Source organism: Scomber scombrus, chromosome 15, assembly GCF_963691925.1.
Source record: "Scomber scombrus chromosome 15, fScoSco1.1, whole genome shotgun sequence".
In the NCBI taxonomy this organism is placed as follows: domain Eukaryota; kingdom Metazoa; phylum Chordata; class Actinopteri; order Scombriformes; family Scombridae; genus Scomber; species Scomber scombrus.
In genome coordinates, this window is record NC_084984.1 from 9,046,508 (window position 1) to 9,068,056 (window position 21,549).

The 21,549-nt window shown below is 38.0% G+C and overlaps 1 protein-coding gene across 2 annotated transcripts in view; it reads right to left on the bottom strand.

The window, feature by feature from the left end:
* The window catches only part of fibcd1b (fibrinogen C domain containing 1b), a 111,612-nt gene that overhangs the window by 35,440 nt on the left and 54,623 nt on the right, over positions 1 to 21,549 (bottom strand). For both annotated transcript variants that reach the window (XM_062434677.1, XM_062434676.1), the window contains 2 exons: positions 20,181 to 20,317; positions 5,018 to 5,114 (listed from right to left, as the gene is read on the bottom strand). In XM_062434677.1, coding sequence (XP_062290661.1) covers positions 5,018 to 5,114; positions 20,181 to 20,317 — 234 coding nt within the window. The remainder of the gene's footprint in view (positions 1 to 5,017; positions 5,115 to 20,180; positions 20,318 to 21,549) is intronic.

Here is a 21,549-nt window from a genome sequence, read left to right on the forward strand (position 1 = left end):
TGACTCGCTGCAGCTGCAGTTCTTTCTCCCACAGGCATCCTTTGTTTTGGTTATGCTGCTAGTTCTTTGCTTTCATGCACATAACAACACACAAACACACACATACACACACACATTCTCCACTCATGCAACACGTATACTACTGATACCACCGATTCCCACACTCCATACTGTAAATATTTAGTTAACACTTTAATTTGGTTAAATAAAGCTTCTTTTGTTAGACTTTATCATGGTGTGCTTATTTTTTGTGGCTGGGGACACATCTTTTCTCCCCAATTGGATAAGCCGTTCCCAATAAACTCGTCCTAAGCGTGAGATTTTTCCACAAAAGTAGTTGATGACAGACCACAGACACAGTTAAATAAAACTAACAGAAAACTATGTATGGACTCATTGCCTTCAGTTAAATCTAGTGTTAAAATTGCAGAAGTTATTAGTTTTGATGCCTGTAGGTGGAAACTATGTTATTCCTAAAGAAGTATTTGAGAAATACACTTATTCACTTTCTTGCAAAGAGTTAGATCGATATCTGTTGGTTACAAATGAAGCTCCAGCCAGAAGACTGGGAGCTTAGCTTTGCCCACCAGCATCTCTAAATATATTAGATATAATATATAGACACATTCCACAATCCAAATTTACAAAAAACAACAAGATGCCATTTTACAGGGGTGTGCTATTTATTGGCCATGCAGGAGCAGTGATTTTTTGAACTGCAACTTGTCATTTTCACTCTGCTAGTAGTTTTTTATTTATTTATTTTTTTTAGCTTTCATTGGAGACAGGCTAGCCATATCCCCTGACTTTACTAAGCTAAGCTAACTGTCTGCCTCCAGATATAGGAGTAATATTGATCTTCTCATCTTCTTTTCATCTCTCAGCAGGAAAGTGAATAAGTGTATTTCCCAAAATGTCGATTTGGTCCTTCTCACTGCTTTCTCATCCTGTAGGCTGCATAGGTTTGTCTGTGTGAAACTCATATGTGTAGTTTCCAGCACAGCATGTTAAACATGAGTAAGACAGCTGTGAGTGACTTTGTGATACTTCTTCTTCTTTCCTCTCATTTGTTGAATGAAACAATATCTTGATTTAACTGTAATAAAAGTAAGAAAGACGAGTCGTATAAGTCCTTTACCATGTGCCATCATTATCCCGCAATGCGTAGAAGCTGAGCTACACACAGACACATTTTTGTCCGCAGTATTGCTCCTAAAGTGTCGTGTATGTGTGTAAAATAGTGCTTTAATCTAGAGTGCTGATGGTAGAGTATCTCAGATGTGGTATGGCACGTCCATGACCTTGACCATGACCAAGTGTGTGTGTTACAGAAATAGACTTCCTCAAGCTCCACTTACTCCACCCGTCTGATCTTGAACAAACTGTGATGAGAGGTTTTAAAGACACACACACACACATGCACACATGCACACACACACACACACACACACACACACACACACACACACACACACACACACACACACACACACACACACACACACACACACACACACACACACACACACACACACACACTTACCATAGTGATAGCTCATTAACACTCTGCTGCTGCTAAATCCAAATTTCCTCAGTAAACAACATTTCTGCAAATGCTTGGCTTTTTTTGGACTGGTATTTTTGAGTGAGCCAACCAGATTTGGTGATTAGTAATGTCCTCAAAAGAATATGAAACAGCTTATTAGCTAAATATTTCCCCCATGAATGCTGATTGGGCAATGAACTCTCTTGTTTAATGACAGGTTTTATAAAGTTCATAAGCTAAGTTGTTTTTTGAAGGAACTTTGTTTGATGTGATGAGTCATTACTAGTGTTGCATCTCGCCAGCTTTGGAGTGTTGTCAATCACCATCACAATTGAACCATTTCAGGAAGCAGGTTATGTGAAAACTCAGAGTAAGTTAACCCTGAGATGAGGGGAACTCTGGTTTATCCCTTCAAGAAAGAGAGGTAAGTGAAACTCTGAGTCAGTCTCCATGGTAACTGACTCTGTGAACATAACCTGCTCGCTGGCAGGTTTTCTTCAACTAACCCTAAGTTTGTCCTCCTTTTTAGCTGAAGCCTGCAGACTGAAGGAGCTGTCAGACATGGTGTGTCCTTTTCTTAAAGAGTCAGTTGATACTGAAGCACAAATACTCTGCAGAAGCCTCCGTCAGAGGGTGAAGAGACCCTCTGTTTGAGTGTTTCCATTTTTCTGTTCAATCGATCATTTATCTGAAAAATATTCTCAGCCCTCGTATCATTCGTATGACACATTGTGGACATACTCTCAGTTCAGAACAAGTTATTTGTGTTGCATTTTTTTTTTTTTCCAATGGCAGTTTTATATGTAACATCCCTAACGCTGAGCATGTTTCCCAGGCAACTGTCTGTCAGGCTGTCAGAAACATCAGAAATGCAACACTTTGAGGGTCTTGGTATCCAAGTGGTTATTGCGCATGCCTCATAATGACAGAGTCCCCGGTTCAATTCCAGCGAGGGACTTTTGCTGCAGGTCGTTCCCCTCTCTCTCTCTCTCCCCGTTTCCTGTCTGCCTCTATACCAGCTACTGTTAAATTCAGGTCAAAGTGCCCAAACATAAATCTTTAAAAAAAAGAAAAGAAATGTGACTCTAGCACTGAAACGTTTAATGCACACTTTTTTAGTGTTGTATGTATAAAGGCATTTAGGTGTTGCTTTCAAATAGACAATATTAAATACTGGCAGTGTTGGGATGGCTGTAAAATCTTTCTTTCTTTTTTGATTAGAAGATTTCACTAACTACTGAAATCACATGTTGGATGTAGCCATTGAATGCTGTTTAATGAGGTAGGGCAGGCTAAACAACATCACAATTGCTTGTAATAATATTATACTTATATCTGTATATTTCATCTTCAGTTGCTGCCAGCTGCTTATGTTTTGTACCTGTTGGGGTCTGCATGAATATTAAATGCGCTGCGCAAGCATGCACACACACATACACAGAATATAAATGTTGAATAAGTGGAACACTCAAGACAAAACGTGTCTTTTTTTTCATTAATACTCTCACATTGACTCTGTCAGTAATTTTCTGCCACGCCAGCTCATGTTCATTTGCTGCTGCTACTGTATTGCTTTTTTTCTTAAATATATACTCATTAACTGCATTTAGCTATTCATTAATATTTCTAACTCCACTGGGGAGAAGTAGGAGGACTGAGCCCTTTGTTTCACCTGTTGCCATGGTGAATCGTGTTATCTTTGTTATCTCTATCAATGAGGGCTTGTTATCTCCTCATGCACGAGCTTCACTCAGGGTTACCTTGATTTAGAGTTGATTGAACTAACTGTTATCACCTGTTCCGAAACCCAAAACTCTGAGTTTGACAGCTCAGAGTTAGTCAACCTAGAGTTCAGGTTTTAACTCAGAGTTTTTCAAACCTGCTTCCTGAAACAGGCCCCATGTCATTTAGTTAGCCGCTGAATAACTAAGTACAGTTATAGTATGTACTGCATGTAGCAAATGGGAGAAATCTTTAAGGTTCTGGGATCAGGATGAAAACAGTGAATGCTTTGATGTTGGTTAATGGCTCAGAAAAGATGAAGCCCAAGGTCTTGCTTTTCTCAACAATATTTAGGAATGAGGATCTCTCATTCAACCCTGGAATCTGAGAATTTTGACCGTTTTTGTTGAAAAACGACTCAATTGATTATCAATTATCAATTTATAAATGATTTGATCTGATCGTATGATCAACTTATCAACTTATCGTTGCACCTCTACTGAGATCCCACAGAAATGTTGCTGATTAGTCATTGTCAGAGTCTTATTCCTCAGCTACAGTTGTTTCTAGTTACATGTCACCTGTCCTGGATTCCCCCCTCACACTGTACATGCTTTCTTAGTTGACAATTTTCATACTTAACTACTCTCAGGCACCATTTCATGCTCACCTCCTACCTGAACAAGTGTCACGCCAATTAAGAAGAAGCTAGAAGTCTAAGCTATGATGGAAAAGTGCAGCTAGCTGTATATTGCTATACCTTTTCAGGTCTCCACAAGTTTTTTTTAACTACAGATGAAAATAGATGAAAATAAATCCAATTTTTTGATATGAATGTCTACTATATAATGTTGTGGGTGTCACCACTGCAACTCTGTTCACAAGAACACAGTCACCAATGTGAGCAGTCAACTTTGAGCCCCAAAAAGAGTAGTATTGGAGCTATGGACAAACCCCTACCAGGAGGAAACATTTTGGTTTATTTCACGAGAGGTGGTGAGAAGACAAAGAATTTGGCTTTCGAAGGTTGATCATTTCACAGTCTAATTCATTCCTTTGTTGGCATTCTTTTCTTGTCAAATTTGAGAGGACGAAGGATCCACTAATGCGTCATGCTGCCAGCAAGAAAAGCAAGGATTTGGACAGGCACCCACTGAGAAATAAACATTTTAAACAGAAGGCGACCATGGAAAAAGCTGTAAGGTTATGGAAAATGAAATAATACTGTGTTGTGTTTGTCATGTAAAAGAAAATAATATTGTAATTGAATTGCTGCTCTTTTGGCTGTTGTTGTGTTTCTCTGGTGCTGAGCTGACAGCTCCTGGTAAAATGCAGTTTACACACACATCTTTTAATTTGCTGCAATATTCTTTGCTGTCACTAAAGTGGTTTTCATTGTCATAGCAACACAGCTATTACTGAAAACCTGATGATATGAATGGTCATCTAATCTCTCTTTGACTGCCTGTCTTTGGGTTACCTTGCTGACTCACCTGCCATGACTTGTTTTTTCACTCTATGTGAGATTGTTTATTTTTTTGAGTTTGAGTGTCATGTTACAGGAGCTGTCACTATTGGTAATAAGAAGATCATTATTTTCTCTTTTCTCTCTCTAAAAGTTGACAATACCATCTACAATCTACTGCTTCCAGCGTTTGGCTTGGCATGGTATTGCAGGTCACAATGCACATGTGCATGAGTCATACATTGCCAAAAACGCAGACACTCTCGCACATCTGAGGCACTTACCGAGCCAGTGTTCACCAGTAATTTTTCCAAATCCCTCACGATAAGACTCCCATCCTCTGAAGAAGTTGACCGAGCCATCCTCCCTGCGCTGGATCACCTACAAAACCAAAACAGCAAGAGAAGAGGTCAATGGTCAGATAAGATTCATATTGGAGTGAGTGTTTAATCCTCCTCTGTGATGAGTCACTCCAAGTCCCAACTGAGGGTCGCTGAGCTCATCTAGAACTAAACTAAATTATCTCATAAATGCTTGCTCTTTCACAAATGAATAATGCAAATGCTCTTCCCACTAAAAAGGCAATTTGTCAGAGGCTAATAAAAGGAATCCATTAAATCTTGACTGACTTTGAATCAAATTGCTGTGGAATTTGCATACTTAATTGAAATTCCAGAAAAAAGATGATATCCATAATACAATAATGCTAAATGCTCAGATACTGGGATGAAATGTCTCTTATTCTTTGTCTTAAATCATTAAATTCTACAAAGCTAGGGGGTGTGGAGAAATTTTCATAGAAACATTTTCAATATGAGAAATATTTGCAAATGGCTGATATTCAGGGATTCAACTCAACTCATCTCTCTCTCTCTCTCTCTCTCTCTCTCTCTCTCTCTCTCTCATGAGGGTGAAGTATCTGCATCACCCAATGAAATACTCTAACCATTAAAAGTGCTGACAGTCCAAGTGTCAGGCTGAGGATGAGCTGAAATTAGAAATGTGCTCCTGAAGAAAAAAATGCATGCTGATGGAAAATAGTCTAGGACTGGCTGTTGAAAGGCTGTGTTAATGTTAAAATGACAAAGGCAATTCCCTGAGACAGTTTATATTCAGCGTGACTAATCCCACTAACATACCATAAGGTACCAGATGGCACCAACGGCCATATTTGATTTTAACATCCCACAGACAAAGAACAAAATCCTGCCGAGCTATGGCAAAATCTTCATCCCTGTCATCCTCATAACTGTCTTCATCATGATCATTTGAATCATCATTACTGTATCATTATCACTTATCAAGAACATCAAGGGATTTTAAGGATTTTCCTCTTTATCCTGTAAGAGGCTCGGTTCCTCATCTCTTAAATCCGAATCCTCGTGAATATTGATTTCCTCACTAATTCCGAAGATGTGAAATCTCCAAATGTTTATTTTGTTGTAAGATTCAATTCCCTCATGCTCATCAGTTCAGCAGTCTTTGACATGAATCTCAACCCTCTAAAGCTGCCAGGTCTTTCTACACAATGGGTCATGTAGAAATTATGGATCCATTAGTTTTCCCAATCAAAGTTTCTGGGGTTCTTGGATGGTTCTCATCCCTTGCCAGCTACTACATCCAAATTAGACAAAGTAGTGGCTAAAACACCTTAAACAGGACATATCATGCACATTTCCACCTCTATATTTAGACACTGGATTCAACTGGAATATCTTTGCATTATTTAGAGTTCAAAAACTAATGTATCTTATATCAGCCCCTCAGTTCAGCTTCTTTAAGCAGTCAGTTTTAGATACAGTGAAACCCCCCTTCTGAGGACGCTACTATGTTTTTTCAATGGTCAGCTGCTGGAAGCTAAGTCCTGGCTGACTTCTGGTGGCTCGGGAGGCAATGTAACCTAACAGTAACAGTAGGATTTAGCTTCTTTTTCTAGTTCATCACAAAAAGTGTGTCCCTTTAAAGCAATGCTTTATTCAAACTGCCAACAAATTCCATGAAAAGAGTAAAACCATCAATGTATTTAAGTATTCGCTGAATACTTTCTGAATTTAGTACTCTATATAATACTTATTAGTTGGATCAATTCATTGTTGGTTTGGTCTTTTCATAGAATTTGTTGCCAACAAGAAAAATATAAAACCTCACCACACTTAATCTTAAGTCGGTTTACCCCATTACCATTACTTTTCAGTGCAGCTAAACAACCTATAAGCCCCATGCCATTTTTATCAGTAAGACATACACAGAGGTCATAGCATGCCGAGTGCTGCATGAAGCTGTCAGTTATACATAAACAAACAAAGGGATTTGTATCAGTGTTGTATAAGACTCACAGGCTTTACTCCAGTCAGAGGGCATTAGACCATTAAACTAGTGTCCTGGTTAAATGTACGCGATTATACTTCTTAACTTCCATACGTTTACATGGAAATCTATCTTTACTCTTCTACTGAGTTGTATTCCCTTATATTAAATCAGAATCTGAGAGACGTAAAAGTAATTAGTATAATTGTATGACTGTTCACACGTGTAATGATTTACTGTAGCCTTGTGTTACTCATTTAGAAATGATGTTATATTAAGTGTAATGCTACAGAAAAGCTTAAAGCACAGATGTAGTGGTGGCAATTAAAATGATAGTATATTAATAAATATGAATTAAAGTAACACATTACTTAATAAACAGTACTATTATTTGACTATTGTACAATAACAGTCAAATGTTTGGATACGCTGCATGTACACATCTAAATGAAGCCTTTTGCATGGAGAATCTGGTCATATGTATCCCTATTTTTTTTAAACCAGGTCTTACAAAATGTAAGTAATAAAACCATGAATAAAACTCTGTCCAGTCAGATGTCAGTTTATTTACACGTCTGAATGATTTACATGATCATATACAGTATATATATTTTTATTTTAATGTTGATTTCAAACAATATTACTCTTGATTCAATATGACTCATAATCTGTTAATAAGGTTATTATGAGTGCATACAATGAAGTCCTGATCAAGCTAATCAAAAGACCTTGGGAAGCAAGCTGTGGCCTTTCATGGTGCAAACAATGCATCATTATCATGTTACTGATATGTCAGCAGGGCACTCAAGGACTGTGAGAAAGCCGGCCCCTATTTCAGCTGGAGTGTTCCACTCATCGCCTGGGTTAACTGGAGAGATTCATGTCGAAAATTTGTGCAAAAAACCCCCCCAAAAACCCAACTCTCTGGTACAGTAAAGACACTGCAATAAAAACATGACTTGAATTTAACAGCAGGTTGAAAAATGATAGCATTCATACCACTAAAGACTCTTTTTTAAATAATGACCTTCCAGCTTCCTTATCTTACCCCTCTTTCCTCTTCTCCTCCTCACCCCAAAATTCAAATTAGCTGAAATAGAGAGGACTGCACATTGATAATGCCATGTCACGAATGAGTTGGAGGTTTTCCTTTTCATCCATTCCTAATTGTTCTTCTTTCTCCCCTGGCACTTGGAGTAGGGGCAGAAAGTTTAGGAGGCAAGGAAATGGCATAAAGTGCTCCCTCAACCAACCACATTGCAAGCAAATGCCAGAAAAAACTTTCCTTATAAATTCACACCAAAGAAAGTGAAACAAATGTGTCTTTTCTTTATGAAAAGATTTTCAAGAATAAGTTAAACCTTTTAATTTTTTATTCAAATTGTCAGTAGCTTTTCAGAACAATGTATCACTCAAATTATTACTCTGAAAAAGTAAAAACCTGTCTGGCTGCAAACATACTGTAGATCCACCTGACATATGACAAAGATGTCTGATAGACTTGATATGGAAAGAATAGAGAGCAGTATGCTCTCATACTAGCATTGTTCTGTTGATTCATCTACTTTTTCTCAAGAAACACCTATAGAAGACTCCTCATATAACATTGTGTTACAGTCTTGACTTTGCTAGCCCACATATTAAAGGCTTAAAAACTTCATTGAAGCTAGTCTGTTCTGATAGAAAGAAAACAGTAGCCACCTGTTTCTTTGAATCACTGCACCAGTATGAAACTGGCCAGTGGTCACATGAAGCAGCACTCTACAGCAGCAGGTTAACCACCAAGCAGTTCAGTTCAGATTAGGGTTAACACTCTTGTTTGACTGGCCCTGCCTCCTTCCATGTCTAGCATCCTTGTAAGACTGGAGAGCCCCTCTAAGGTTTAATTGCATGTTGACCCTGAAGGTTAGTGTGTGTGTGTGTGTGTGTGTGTGTGTGTGTGTGTGTGTGTGTGTGTGTGTGTGTGTGTGTGTGTGTGTGTGTGTGTGTGTGTGTGTGTGTGTGTGTGTGTGTGTGTGTGTGTGTGTTCCCTGAAGACATGAAGCTCACAGAGACACCAATCATTTTCTCTAACATGGCTCAAGAGGGAACGATTGGGAGGTAGAGGTATTTTGGAAGCGGGTAACAGTGCTATCAGTGACAATATGTGTGTTGGTCCAGTGTTTGTATGTATGTGTGGGCATTTAGATATCCATATGAATTATTGTCTTCATGCAATATATGATTTTATGTCTGCATGTTTTACAATATTAATTTCCACTTCTGCTTTATAAGCAGAAGCGTTCAATAATGAATGTTTAGAATACTGAACATTTATTGATCTAAATTTTCAATAAATGTGTGTTTTCCATAATTTCTTGATGTGTATGTGTATGATTGTATGATTTTACTGTAAATGCAGGGTTGTATAAGCATGTGGGTGTTAATGTTAATGTTGAAGTTTGTGGGTATTATGAAAAAGTTTTGTTTGCTTACGTTGCTTGAGGCGTGTTTACTGATAAATTTAAGTAAGGAAGATGCAGAAATATGTAGCCAAGAGGCAGATAAGTAGACAGTATTGTCTGCTCTGGCTCATACATTATTGTTACATGAAGAAGTTGTTCCCAAGACAAGTCAGTACTAGTCAGTAGCAGAAAGGGTTTGGCAGAAAAGGTTTGAAAGACTGTGTCCAAACATTTTTGCCATTTTACCTGTAAAGAAACAATAGTCAGTTGCAGCTTAGAGTGTGACTGTCTATAAGTGTTTTACATAAGCCAGCTCAAATGCCTCTGTGTTATTAAGCCAATAGGTCACCTTGCTTCACCCTAAACATGCAGACACAAACCCAGTTTCCACTGGGACGCTGCTCAACATCCAAACTGATAAATCCGTACACACAATGTTTGGCTAGAGGGTAGCGCCTGACATCAAAGTTGTTTCTGTCGAGGTTGGAAACTGACAGACGTTCTGTTTGGTTGTGGGGCAGGTGATGTTCCCGCCATACGCACACTGAGACCTGCAGCTGTGACACAGCATATTAAAGGGTCAGGCAAGTTCTCAGTGTTTCACCACATACAGTACAGAACCATCCCAAAAACGGAGCTACATAATCAATAGTGACTACAGCCTGTGTGTTTTCATATCGATATACCAGAAGAAAAACTAAATATGCTGTATAAGAGAACCGAATGAAACACAGGACAGTTAAATGCATCAGGTTCAGATACACTTAACATGTAACGTGTATCTGTTATTTGAATAGACACCATAAAATAACACACAACTATTCATTGTTTACTTAATATTAATGTAATATGATGCATTATTATTTCAGCTCTACAACCACAATCACCAGCAAATTGAATATACACCTCTTTTGACACAATCTACCAGAAAATTGAGCATTTAAAGTATTATTTATTTAATTCCTAGGTATTGTACTGCAAACTGTTCTATTGTGTTCACCATCTGTGCAGTAAAAATAGAGGATCATTCGAGGCAGTTATTCTTTCAACTTCCTTTCATATTTGCACTTTCCATCAGTCTTTCTACATACTGCAGTGTTTTGACTTTATCTTCTTGCCTTTCCTTGCAGCTCTCAGGTAATTAATTCTTTATACAAGACGTACAAATGCTCCACAAAGCCTAAACAACCTCTACCTCTTTGAGGCAGCTATTTTTTTTTTTAGGATTACCTCTATCATTTCTGCAGTAGCACATCTTATGCGCTCTTGCACATAAGGAAAACACATCATGAAGAAAATGTGTGTAATTGTGGTAACTCACAATATGGTGGGTGTTGACAGTGTTTACAAATTAGTAAATAAATATATCCTGAAGAAGCAGCTGGCAAACCACAGATAACTGAATGTGATGTATATTTTCTATATTCTCGCCTTCTGTTTCCCTTGTGTGATCTTTCATTTCATTAATACCACTTTCTTTACCTTAATATGCACACACACATGACTGTATACAGATTATAAATGGACTTGTTTATGTTTTCTAAGTGTGTTGAAAGTATGCATCAAATGATCTCAAGTCAAAAAAGATCATATTATGTTGTTGCCTCATTGCCACCTCTTTTGAATCTGTAACTTACCAAGCTGTGCAGCTAAAGCTAAACAATCAAATAGATTTTTTTCTCCCCACCATTTGTTCTGCACCGGCCTTTTTGTGCAGTACTATGAAAACATAGTACTGCACAAATCCAGGCAGGCCTTAAAGAAAAAGGAAAGTACCTTTGAGAGGGAGAGTGGTTTCTATAACATGTTTTGTCAGAGTGTCTGTGTCAGCAAAGTGCCATAAAGTAAGTATTGACAGTTAAAAGTCTCTTGTACTCTTTCTCCCCAGTCATGGGAACTGTGACAGTTCTCCAGAAAAGTTACACCTGCATTTCAGGACTACAGCCTGCTTGCAGCTTGTCACAATCATAAAAAACAAACAACAACAACAAAACCCAAAAAAATTATATTCAGGCAACAATAATAGTAAAAAAAAAAGAACGGACCAGCATGTAAATGCCTGATGTATATAACATACACACTGAAAGAACCAATTCAAGCTACAAACATGGACGGTAAAATAGCAAAACGCTGCCAAGAAGAAAATCTCCAATCCTTAAGGACCATCTCACCCAACACTTGCTAAAGGCCTATTGCACTGGCATGATCACATTAAACTCCCTGTAATCTCTGCAGTAGATGAAGGCTACTTAACAAGCTGCCTTAAGCTCTTCAGCAGGCTTTCTGTCAACTACTGGTAGCCCACAGCGTGCACAGACGGACACTGTGACTGACAGACCAGAACACTGGGAAGAATCCACACAAGCACTCCGAAGCTGATTCGGGGAGATTTACAATCTGGCATGTGACTGGGTGGAAAATAGGAAATGTGCCAATAGCTTGTTAGCTCCTGGCATGTACACACTGTGAGCACATGTTTATATGTTTGGTGCTTTGGCAGCAGATGTCACTTGGTACCGCTGCTCTATACTGACTAACTGAAGATAATTGGTTAGATCTTCAGAGAACGATTAATACATCAGCCATGAGAGAGACAGACAGCATTACAGAGAGAAAGGCAAACATTAAAAATAGAAATGAAGAGAGGCAAATATACAAAGGTATGTACACTGATATGAACATAATACAAAAATACAGGTGGAAAGAAAGAAAACAATGAATCAACCTTTCAGACTAATAGAATCAGCTTCAAACTCTGCCCCACGCCTCCTTTTATAGATTTAAGATAGATCAAAACAGTCTGGCAGAGGAATTGCTAACAATTTGATTACATTGTTAAGAATATTGATGATATGGTGACAAATTCAACACTGTCTGATGAAAGCACTCATAAATCTACAGCAGTCTGCAGAATTACTATCTTCAAAGAGGACTGCAAACATCTGTTGCTGAATGTTTTATAATCCTATCAGAAAGACAGATGTGCTCTGAACACAGTGGCAGCAAATGAGAACAGACGGAGAAACACAATCATCCACAAACACTCTTTCTCTCTCTCTCTCTCTCTCTCTCTCTCTCTCTCTCTCTCTCTCTCTCTCTCTCTCTCTCTCTCTCTCTCTCTCTCTCTCTCACGCACACATACAAACACAATTTTTGCATTTGCATGTACTTAAGTAAAAAGATTATTTTCCAGCTTTTTGCAGTAACCTGATTTCTGAAACATCATATAAACAGGAAACCTGATTTCCTTATTTGGTTATGGGATTAAAGAGGCTATATGTAAGAACTGTGAAGCATTTTACATGTGTTAATCGTTATTTAGTGCCAATGAGTGAATGTGTTGTTATGCAACTTACAAAATGAGACTTCCCTCAACTTTCTTGGTTGCCTACATCAGACTGTGGACTGATTTCTATGTGAAGGACTCAGTTGTTCTATGAAAATCCAACAGATGTGATATTTATGCCGCTCCTCAGTGCGTTGCATTTCTCCCATTAATGTCAACAAACAATCGGCACCTACCACAAAAACTGTGCTATCTTATCTGACTACAAACACCTCGCTGGCATTGATGGAATACAGGCGCAAGCAACGTGATGCTGACAGCGACTCGGCGGTGTCACTAATGAGAAGGCATTTCTCATTCTTACACATCGAACCTTTAAGAGACACAAGGTTAACACAGGTAGAATACACAGGGCAGGGAAGGTATCACACTGACGGCAGAGTAGCAGGATAAAAGGAAAGATCACAACTAACATGCAATTACATCCAAAATAACCATTCATGACTTTGATAACCACTAAATAATTCAGCCTCCACAACTGATAGTAGCTTATCAGTGGTGCTAAGACATAACATGCTCACAATCGCAATGCTAACGTGCTGATGTTTAGTAGGTGTAATATTTACAATTTCCCATGTTCACAGTCATAATTTAGCATGTCAGCATTCTGACGTTTGCTTATTAGCACCAAGCACAAAGTATAGCTGGAGCTATTGAAAATGTCATTACTTAATACTGTTTGTCTTCAGGGTAACGTGAATGTCTGCATCTAATTTCATGACAGTCTATCCAATAGATGTTGAGATGTGTTCATCTGAAAGGTCAGAGGATCACCAAAGCAATAAGGACGAAGCCCCAAGGAAGCACAGATATCTGTTCTAAATTTCACCGTAATCCATCCAATACTTCAATACTTCAGTCCAGACCAAATTGGTGGACCAATCAACTGACCGAGATTCCCATCACTAGAGCCATCCCACTTAAGTGACTACAATATAAAGAAGACATGCACATAATATGTAAATACAACACATTTTTGACACCAACACTGGACACCAAAATCAGAGCTGAACATCTACCTATAAATTATGTGTAATTTGGCTAATAAAGCACATAGGCTATACTATAACACCTTGCTTAAAAAGTTAATCTTGTTTATGTTGATGTAGTTGCTGAAATCTTTACAATAAAACAATGATATTTGAATGTAAAATATGCAATCATATGCGTGTATCAGCAGTGAGTCTCTCTGTGCAGCGGACATGACATAAAAAGGATTAAAACCAGTGAATGTTACTGCAGCAGCCCTCACACAGCTGTCTAACCTTTCCTAGCACAACCTGCACCCAGACCTGGCTAATAGCAATAATATCCTAAAGGACATGTCTATCACTACCTGTGATAATGCTACCAGTAGACAGCTTGTACTCTCTCAGCACTGCAATAAACTGTCTCCTCGCACCAGTTAATGATGGCCCAAAAATACTTACATCCTTGTCGAAAAAAGTAAATGAAAATAACAATAAAAATCTGAATGAACTCACAATTCAAATACACTGAATTTGACAACAAAATTATATTTGGAATATTTAGATTTTAGATCGTACCTTTAAGTTTTCAATTTCGCTGCCTTACAAAACATTAACAGATAAGACACAACTGCAGAAACATCCATCCTGGATTTTATGTTTTTTCCAAACCAATAAACTAACAGTGATGAAATATTGAAGAGCCTGTGAGCCAGATAGAGATACTGAAAAGCCTATACCGTACACTCAAAAGGCACTCCGAGCCTCTAAAGGAGTGGCACAACATGCACACAATCGTACATTCAATCTGAAACTTTTACATTTCAGTTCTTAGCTGAATTGTATATTTGAGAGTGATTGCAGTGCTTCTGATAAAAGCACCATTTGATAATGCAGACTCACACTGCACTCTGATATATCTACTCTCATTCATTATTTATACCCTGGTCATTTTTAGTCCTTTCCTTTTAACAAATAAAATAGTAATAATAGAAGACATTACCCTAAGCCGTGAGGCTGTATTTAAATAGCATTTGAAATCTCTCTTTGCTGAAACAGGTAGACCACATGCCCAAAGGATTACTTTATCTGAGTGAGGGGCTTGTGTCTATACATATTTTAGTATTTGTGTGTGTGTCACTGGGTGAGTCTGTAAGCACACATGAAATCTCATTTACTGCATGTCGACATGAATGCTTCTTTGATTATGTGAAGAGGTTATTTGGTACAGTCCAATATACTCATTCTGTTGAGAGAGGCAGAGTGTGTGGTGTGTTTGTACGTGTGTTCTGAAGGGGCATTGGGGCCTAATGATGACAGCTCTTTTCTTTTATGTTCAATCTGCCATCAGTGCTCCTACCTCTGTGGTCAGATAGTCTCCAGGGCACGAGTTATAGTAGTGGAGAAATATTGACCAATTTTCTCTGACAAACATCAACATTAACCTGCACTAATCTCTCCTCTCTTTTTGTAAATCACTATTAGGATGCAGTTCATAGAAGGGATACTAAATTACACTAATGACTTAGACATTATCAGCAACCAGGGATTTTGGTTAGGAACCGCTGTTGCTTCCCTGTTTATTGTTTGGTTCTGTTTTTTTGTTTGTTTTGTCTGTCCTCTGCACATGAAAATGTAAAAAAGGAGACATTTATAAGTTCTACAAGATCTATGAGTCATTATACCCGGGAGGATGTTCTTCCCTATGTCCATTTTGTTTCAGTGATGTCAGCAGCAGTCAGTGTAAACAACTCATAATCTCCCTTACAATTGTATCCATATAGTACAGCTAAGAAACCTCAAATACCGCTTATGTACTCATTACTGTAGATTTGTCTTTCTTATCCCTTCACTCCACGACACCTCAGAGCTGAGCAGTCATACTGTAGCTTCAACTATACATTTGTCTCTTATATTCTTTCCCTGCCACATCCATTTTCTTTCTTTCTCTGAAAGAACTTGACAGATGGGATCCAGGGTCATTTTGAAAGAACCTGATTCGTGGAGGAATTAATGCTGTCAAAAATAACACATTCATTTTTGAGTGAGGAATCTAGTATTATATGAAACTAGATCTAAGGCATGCATTGGTATCAACCAGTGATGATTTTAGACCCTTTTTTCCCTTTTTACCCCTTGGTGCTCAAGCCCCCAAATTTGATCTCAGCACCCCTAAAAGTAGAATAAATTATTGATTTGTTTTTTCTTCTAAACATTATTTTATACAACTTATTTTGCAAGCCCATCTGTTAGAGATAGGAAAAACAATTATGCTACAGGTTCAAATGGTTTTATTTTAACAGGTTTAATGTACTTTGGATAGTTCTGTCATTAATATTGTCTTTCCCTCAGAGTTCATTAACTATCTGTATAAATCTGCCATTGTTTATTCTGAACCATTATTATTATACACTATAGATCACTCAACTATGTATTAATATTATTTTGTAATTTATGTTTTCCAGTGAAATTAGTAATTTAGCACTTCCAGGGCATTGTATGTCAACTTCTCACTCAGAGCTTAGTCCCCCTAAAGGTCTGATGGGTCTGATGAGGTCCTAGAATCGCCCCTGGTACCAACACTGTAGCTTGTTGGGAAGGGGGCTAAATAATTAATAATAAGGTTTAATCTCTATCTCTCTCTCTCTCTCTCTCTCTTTCTTTCTCTCTCTTTCTTTCTCTCTCTTTCTTCTCTCTCTCTCTCTCTCTCTCTCTCTCTCTCTCTCTCTCTCTCTCTCTCTCTCTCTCTCTCTCTCTCTCTCTCTCTCTCTCCTTATTAATTTTCATATTTGCACGAACTATTATGGACCTTGTTGGCACTCGAAAACATTTATTGCTGTCTATTATCATTTATGTCAATACAAATAAGAAATTACTGCCTTCTGAGTTGATATCTAATTATTCTAATAATGGCCATGGTAGTGTTGGAACTCAACTTGCACTTTTAAGACCTGGGTTTTGTTATTATTTCTATTAGAACGTGTACATTTTCTGTTAGAAATACACCTTTCAGACTAACAGACAGTGGCCTTGATGGTTTTATTGGAATTCTGTAGTTCACAGGAGAGAATCTGTGTTAAAAGTTTAAAAAGATGCTATTAAACAATAGCATTTGAATTTACTTATTTGGTGTAAATTCTACATTTATTCTCTGATTTTACATTTTTATATCAAATCATAGGGTTAGAAACAGTGATGTTTGTGGGTGGCTGTTGGGTTGGTTTGGGCTGTTTGATTATGCTTCATGCAGAGTATTATGGAAAACAGCTTTTTGATAATAGAAAACGATTGCCTTTTTCAATATGCCTCTGATGGATTTTTTGTTGTGACGAAGAACCATAAATCTTACATGCGTACCCACACATTAACATGCCCACGTATGCAAAACAAATCCCTCGGTGAGCTCTACCAAACTTATTTCTACATAGAGACGTATGAACAGATACGGACAAACAGGCTCCTAAAGGTCATTGCTGACTGATGCTACAGTTCTGCTGATTGACATCTGAATCTAGAGCCCCGGTCTCTTGCTGTCACCATTACTTAAGACAGCCACATTATCCCAGAAGTTCCCTCAGGGCTACCTTTTTACTGCAAATACAATAGAACAGAGAAAAATGAAAAAATGAAATTGCTATTCTCCTATTGTGCTTTTTATCTGTGTGTCTCAATTTCTCTCTCTCTCCACATGTGATTCTGATGTTTTCATCGGGCCCTTTGGCTTCTTTGTTTCCTCTGTGTCTCTCCTATCTTCCCTCCCTTCTTTTAAGTAACCTGCTCATCTCCCAGTCTGTCTGCAGCAGTGTCTGCAACAGTGTGATGGTATGTCAAAGTATGCTAATGAGGTAGCAGCATATGGCTCATTCCTTATTTAAGCTCAGCCGTTATACAGACAGTAAGCCACTCAACTCACCGAGCATCCCATCTTCCTACCTGCCCCTGTTGGATTGCACCATGCTGATCTCTTAATGAGCCTCAAGCGTTATCACAATCAGCTCAACACACCAGGCAGGATAAGTAACTGCTACATTATCACTTCAATCTGAGCTGCTATGTAAATCCTTTTATAGGACAATATTCAAAGAGCAGTTACTTAACACTGGTGCATCCTGTGAAAAGAAAAGGGGGGTGGGGGTGGGGGGGTAGCAGCAATGATATGAAAGCCAGCTTGCTCTCACAAGCTTTTTCTGCATAGGAGCTCACACTTTGGCGCCAACATTAATTCATGCATAGACACGCACACATATATAAGCATTTACCCACTGACAGGCTGGCATGTAGCTCCATTCCATCATGCTGCGCTAAGCACTCTGTCACTTTGACAGTCTTGCTTTATTTGATGACAGGAGGGTACGACCTTGCCTATCTCATACAGTTATTCAATGATTTATAAGCACACACACATACACACATATTCCCTGTCATGTCAATGTAACAGTTACCTGGGTTGAAGTTTCATATGTGCTGCATGTGTTTCTAGTCGCCATATAACATAAAGTGGGAACAATGTGATAATCACACCATTCGTGGATGTATATTTAATATCATACTTAGCTTTGCTGTTTCTTCTTCTCACTGTTATTATTAGAGTTCTTGGCAGTGAAAATGTAATTATAGTAGAAGTATTAGTGTTAGCACTAGTGATCAGCTATCACAGACACATACTGTACTTTGCATGTGTTTGTATCCAGAGGTGGAGGCCTTAAAATGTACACCCTCCGAAGTTTTAAAATATCCATCAACATGTTGTCAACAAGACAGCATCACAATCCCTAAGCTGGAAGAGGATGACATATTTGATTTTATAACTAAATGCAGTTGATGTGGAACATTTTTCATTCAATATGCAGTAGTTTGCAAGACAGAAACTTAACCTAAGAGTTCATTGTACAGATTTTGCAGATGAATCCTTAAATAGTTTTCCAAAATCAGCTTTGCAAAATATGTGTCATAACCTGTAAAAAAGAGTTTTGATGGATTCATTTAGTAGGAATTTCAAGCTCTTTAAGTGTTGTAAGGCCTTCGTTCTCTATTAAAAAACTGCACTGCTATCCCTGAGGACCGCTACAGTACACTTCAGAACAAAGGGACATAAATGGCTCTAACCGGTAAGATGTTGTGTGTGTGTGTGTGTGCGCGTAATACATCTAAACCACACTTCCAAATATAACTTCAAACAGCTCAGTGTCAATGTTTGCTCACCTCGCCGTCTCTCATTCCCAAAAGACACAGTGCTTCCAGTATACAGCCTCACTTAAATAACTATGTTTGCTTTAGTAAGGCCAGACAACTGACAGATGTTTGATGAAGGAATAAACGCTGGCATATCCATGTTACCTTTTTTAGAATATGAAATCCTCTCAAAATATTATTATACAAACACAATAATGCAAGAGTTTCAAAAACAAAAAAGCAGGTCAGACATTTGTTAACTAGAGCACTGTTAAATAGAAACAGGTCTGCTGATTTAGAAGTAAATGACAAATTAGTTTGCATATAGAAAATGGAGGCTGTCTTTTTATAAACTGCTGTTTTTTGTTGTTGCCTGCAGTCAGTCATAACCCCTGAATATTAGGTAAGATATCTTAGCGTTAAGATATATATTAGATTTACATAATCTAGTTATGTGATCAGTTGTCACAGTAACAGCTTACATCCGTATTTCAATCACTACTCTTCCAATTGTGCTGCTTACTAAACAAACATCATTTATGGGGTTTATTTCAGTTTTGTTATGTCTCTTTGTGCTGTGTTTTATTGGCTCTGTTTGTCTCTCTCCTCTTTTATTAATTTTCCTTTCAGCAGTCTACCTGTTGGAATTCAAATGTGACTAATTCAAAGTGTTTTCTAAAAAGGTCCACTTCAAAACTTGTGCTTAAAGTCTCCTCGCTTCTCTGTGATAAAACTTTGATGCAACCTTTTTGGATTGATACATGCAATTCCTGGGGCAATACAACTGTAAGCGCAGCAGGTGCTCACAAAACAGCAAAGAACCTCATATCAGAGTAGATGACTCCGACATGAGTGAATGGAACCGATGTTGCAGTTAGAAAAGATTCATGTTGGATGAATCATTCTTATTCTGGGTATTTAGTAAAAGCACATTTCATAAAAGCAGACCAGGTGAAAAGGCCTTTAGTTCCCTTCCATTTCCCTGGTTTTCATTTTCATCTTGATTATGACCCTTCTGAAAATGTAGCAACTGAGTGAATGCTTCTATTTTAGGTAGATACACATGAAGCTTAAGAGCTTTGTGATTGCATCTGTGTGTGTGTGTGTGTGTGTGTGTGTGTGTGTGTGTGTGTGTGTGTGTGTGTGTGTGTGTGCTTGCCCGCTGTAAAACGTGTTAGAGACACTGTGTGTGCATATCCCTATGACTCACTGTCCAGCCTCCTCCGTCTGTGGTCATGTCACAGTAGACCTGGAAGCCTGCAGGGTGGTGCACAGGAAACACAGAGTAGATGCCATCTTCTCTTTGACCACTAGCGTACAGGTCACTGCAGTCACGGGGACGTGAGCCTAGGGAGAGGTGAAAGCAGGGAGACATGTTATAAATTAAGTCCGGTATGGCTGCAAAGAGAAAGAGAGCACAGCGCTAATAAAGAGAAGATGAGGAGTACATGAGATAACACTTGTCACGCTCCTCTACAGCCAGGCACTAGAGAGGCATGTGAATACAAGTAAACATGAAGGAGTAGTTCTGTTTCCTGTGAAAATCCTGCCAAAACCCTGATGTGCTGTTTACTCAATTTTCTGAATTGTTTTCCAGAAGGATGAGTCCTGAAAAGGATAGAAAGAACAATGAGGAGGTACAGAATGGCTGTGTTGAGAGAGAATTCACAAGAAAGATAGATGATGAAATGGATAGGGGTGGGGGAGATACATGACAGAGTGAGACAACGGAGTCTAAGTGCAGCGAAGATAAAAATGTGAAAAAAAAGGCTGAATGTAAGCAGGTTGAAATGAAGATGAAATGTCACACGGTTGGAGCACAGATGTGAATTCACGGTGGAGAAACATATGTAGCACTGAGACAGACAGTAGATTTGAGATAATATGTAGGAGAAAAAAGAGAAAACAGACATATAAGACTCAGAGAGGAAGAAGTATGGCTGAGGGAAGATATATATATATATATATTTTATATATATTTTATATAATATATATTTTATATTTTATATATATATATATTTGAATGATGCAACACAATGAGACAGAAAGAGTGAGGAGAGAGCATATGACAAAGAAAATTCAGGAAGAGTTGGTGCGGAGTTGAGGTGACAGAGATGTCTGAATATTATTGGATAATCCATAAAAAAATAAAAAAACAAAGCAAAAAATTTAGACATTTTTTCTTTTTTAAACAAAAACAAGAAAAACAATTTCAAAAAAGGGTCTAATTGTGTCCCCTTTATTTCTTTTTGAATTGAGGATTGAAGAAAGGCAGACAGATGACATGGAAGTAAAAGTAAATATATCCAAATACAAACTGAAAGGATAGAATAGCCATAGAAGATGGATGCATGGCTGGCTGGCTTGATGGATGTATAAATACATAGATGGACATATACATATCTTTCATATCTCAAATCTTTCATCCAAAAATGGTGTGATATATTATTTAGTTGCATAGCATGAATTAATAACCAAATAAGTTGTTTATGTGGAAATACTGTGTGTGGTCCTTCCCAAAAAGTGTTTAAAAGCTATTGTTCAGTGTTTCACAAAGTAATAAATTACCAAATAACTTC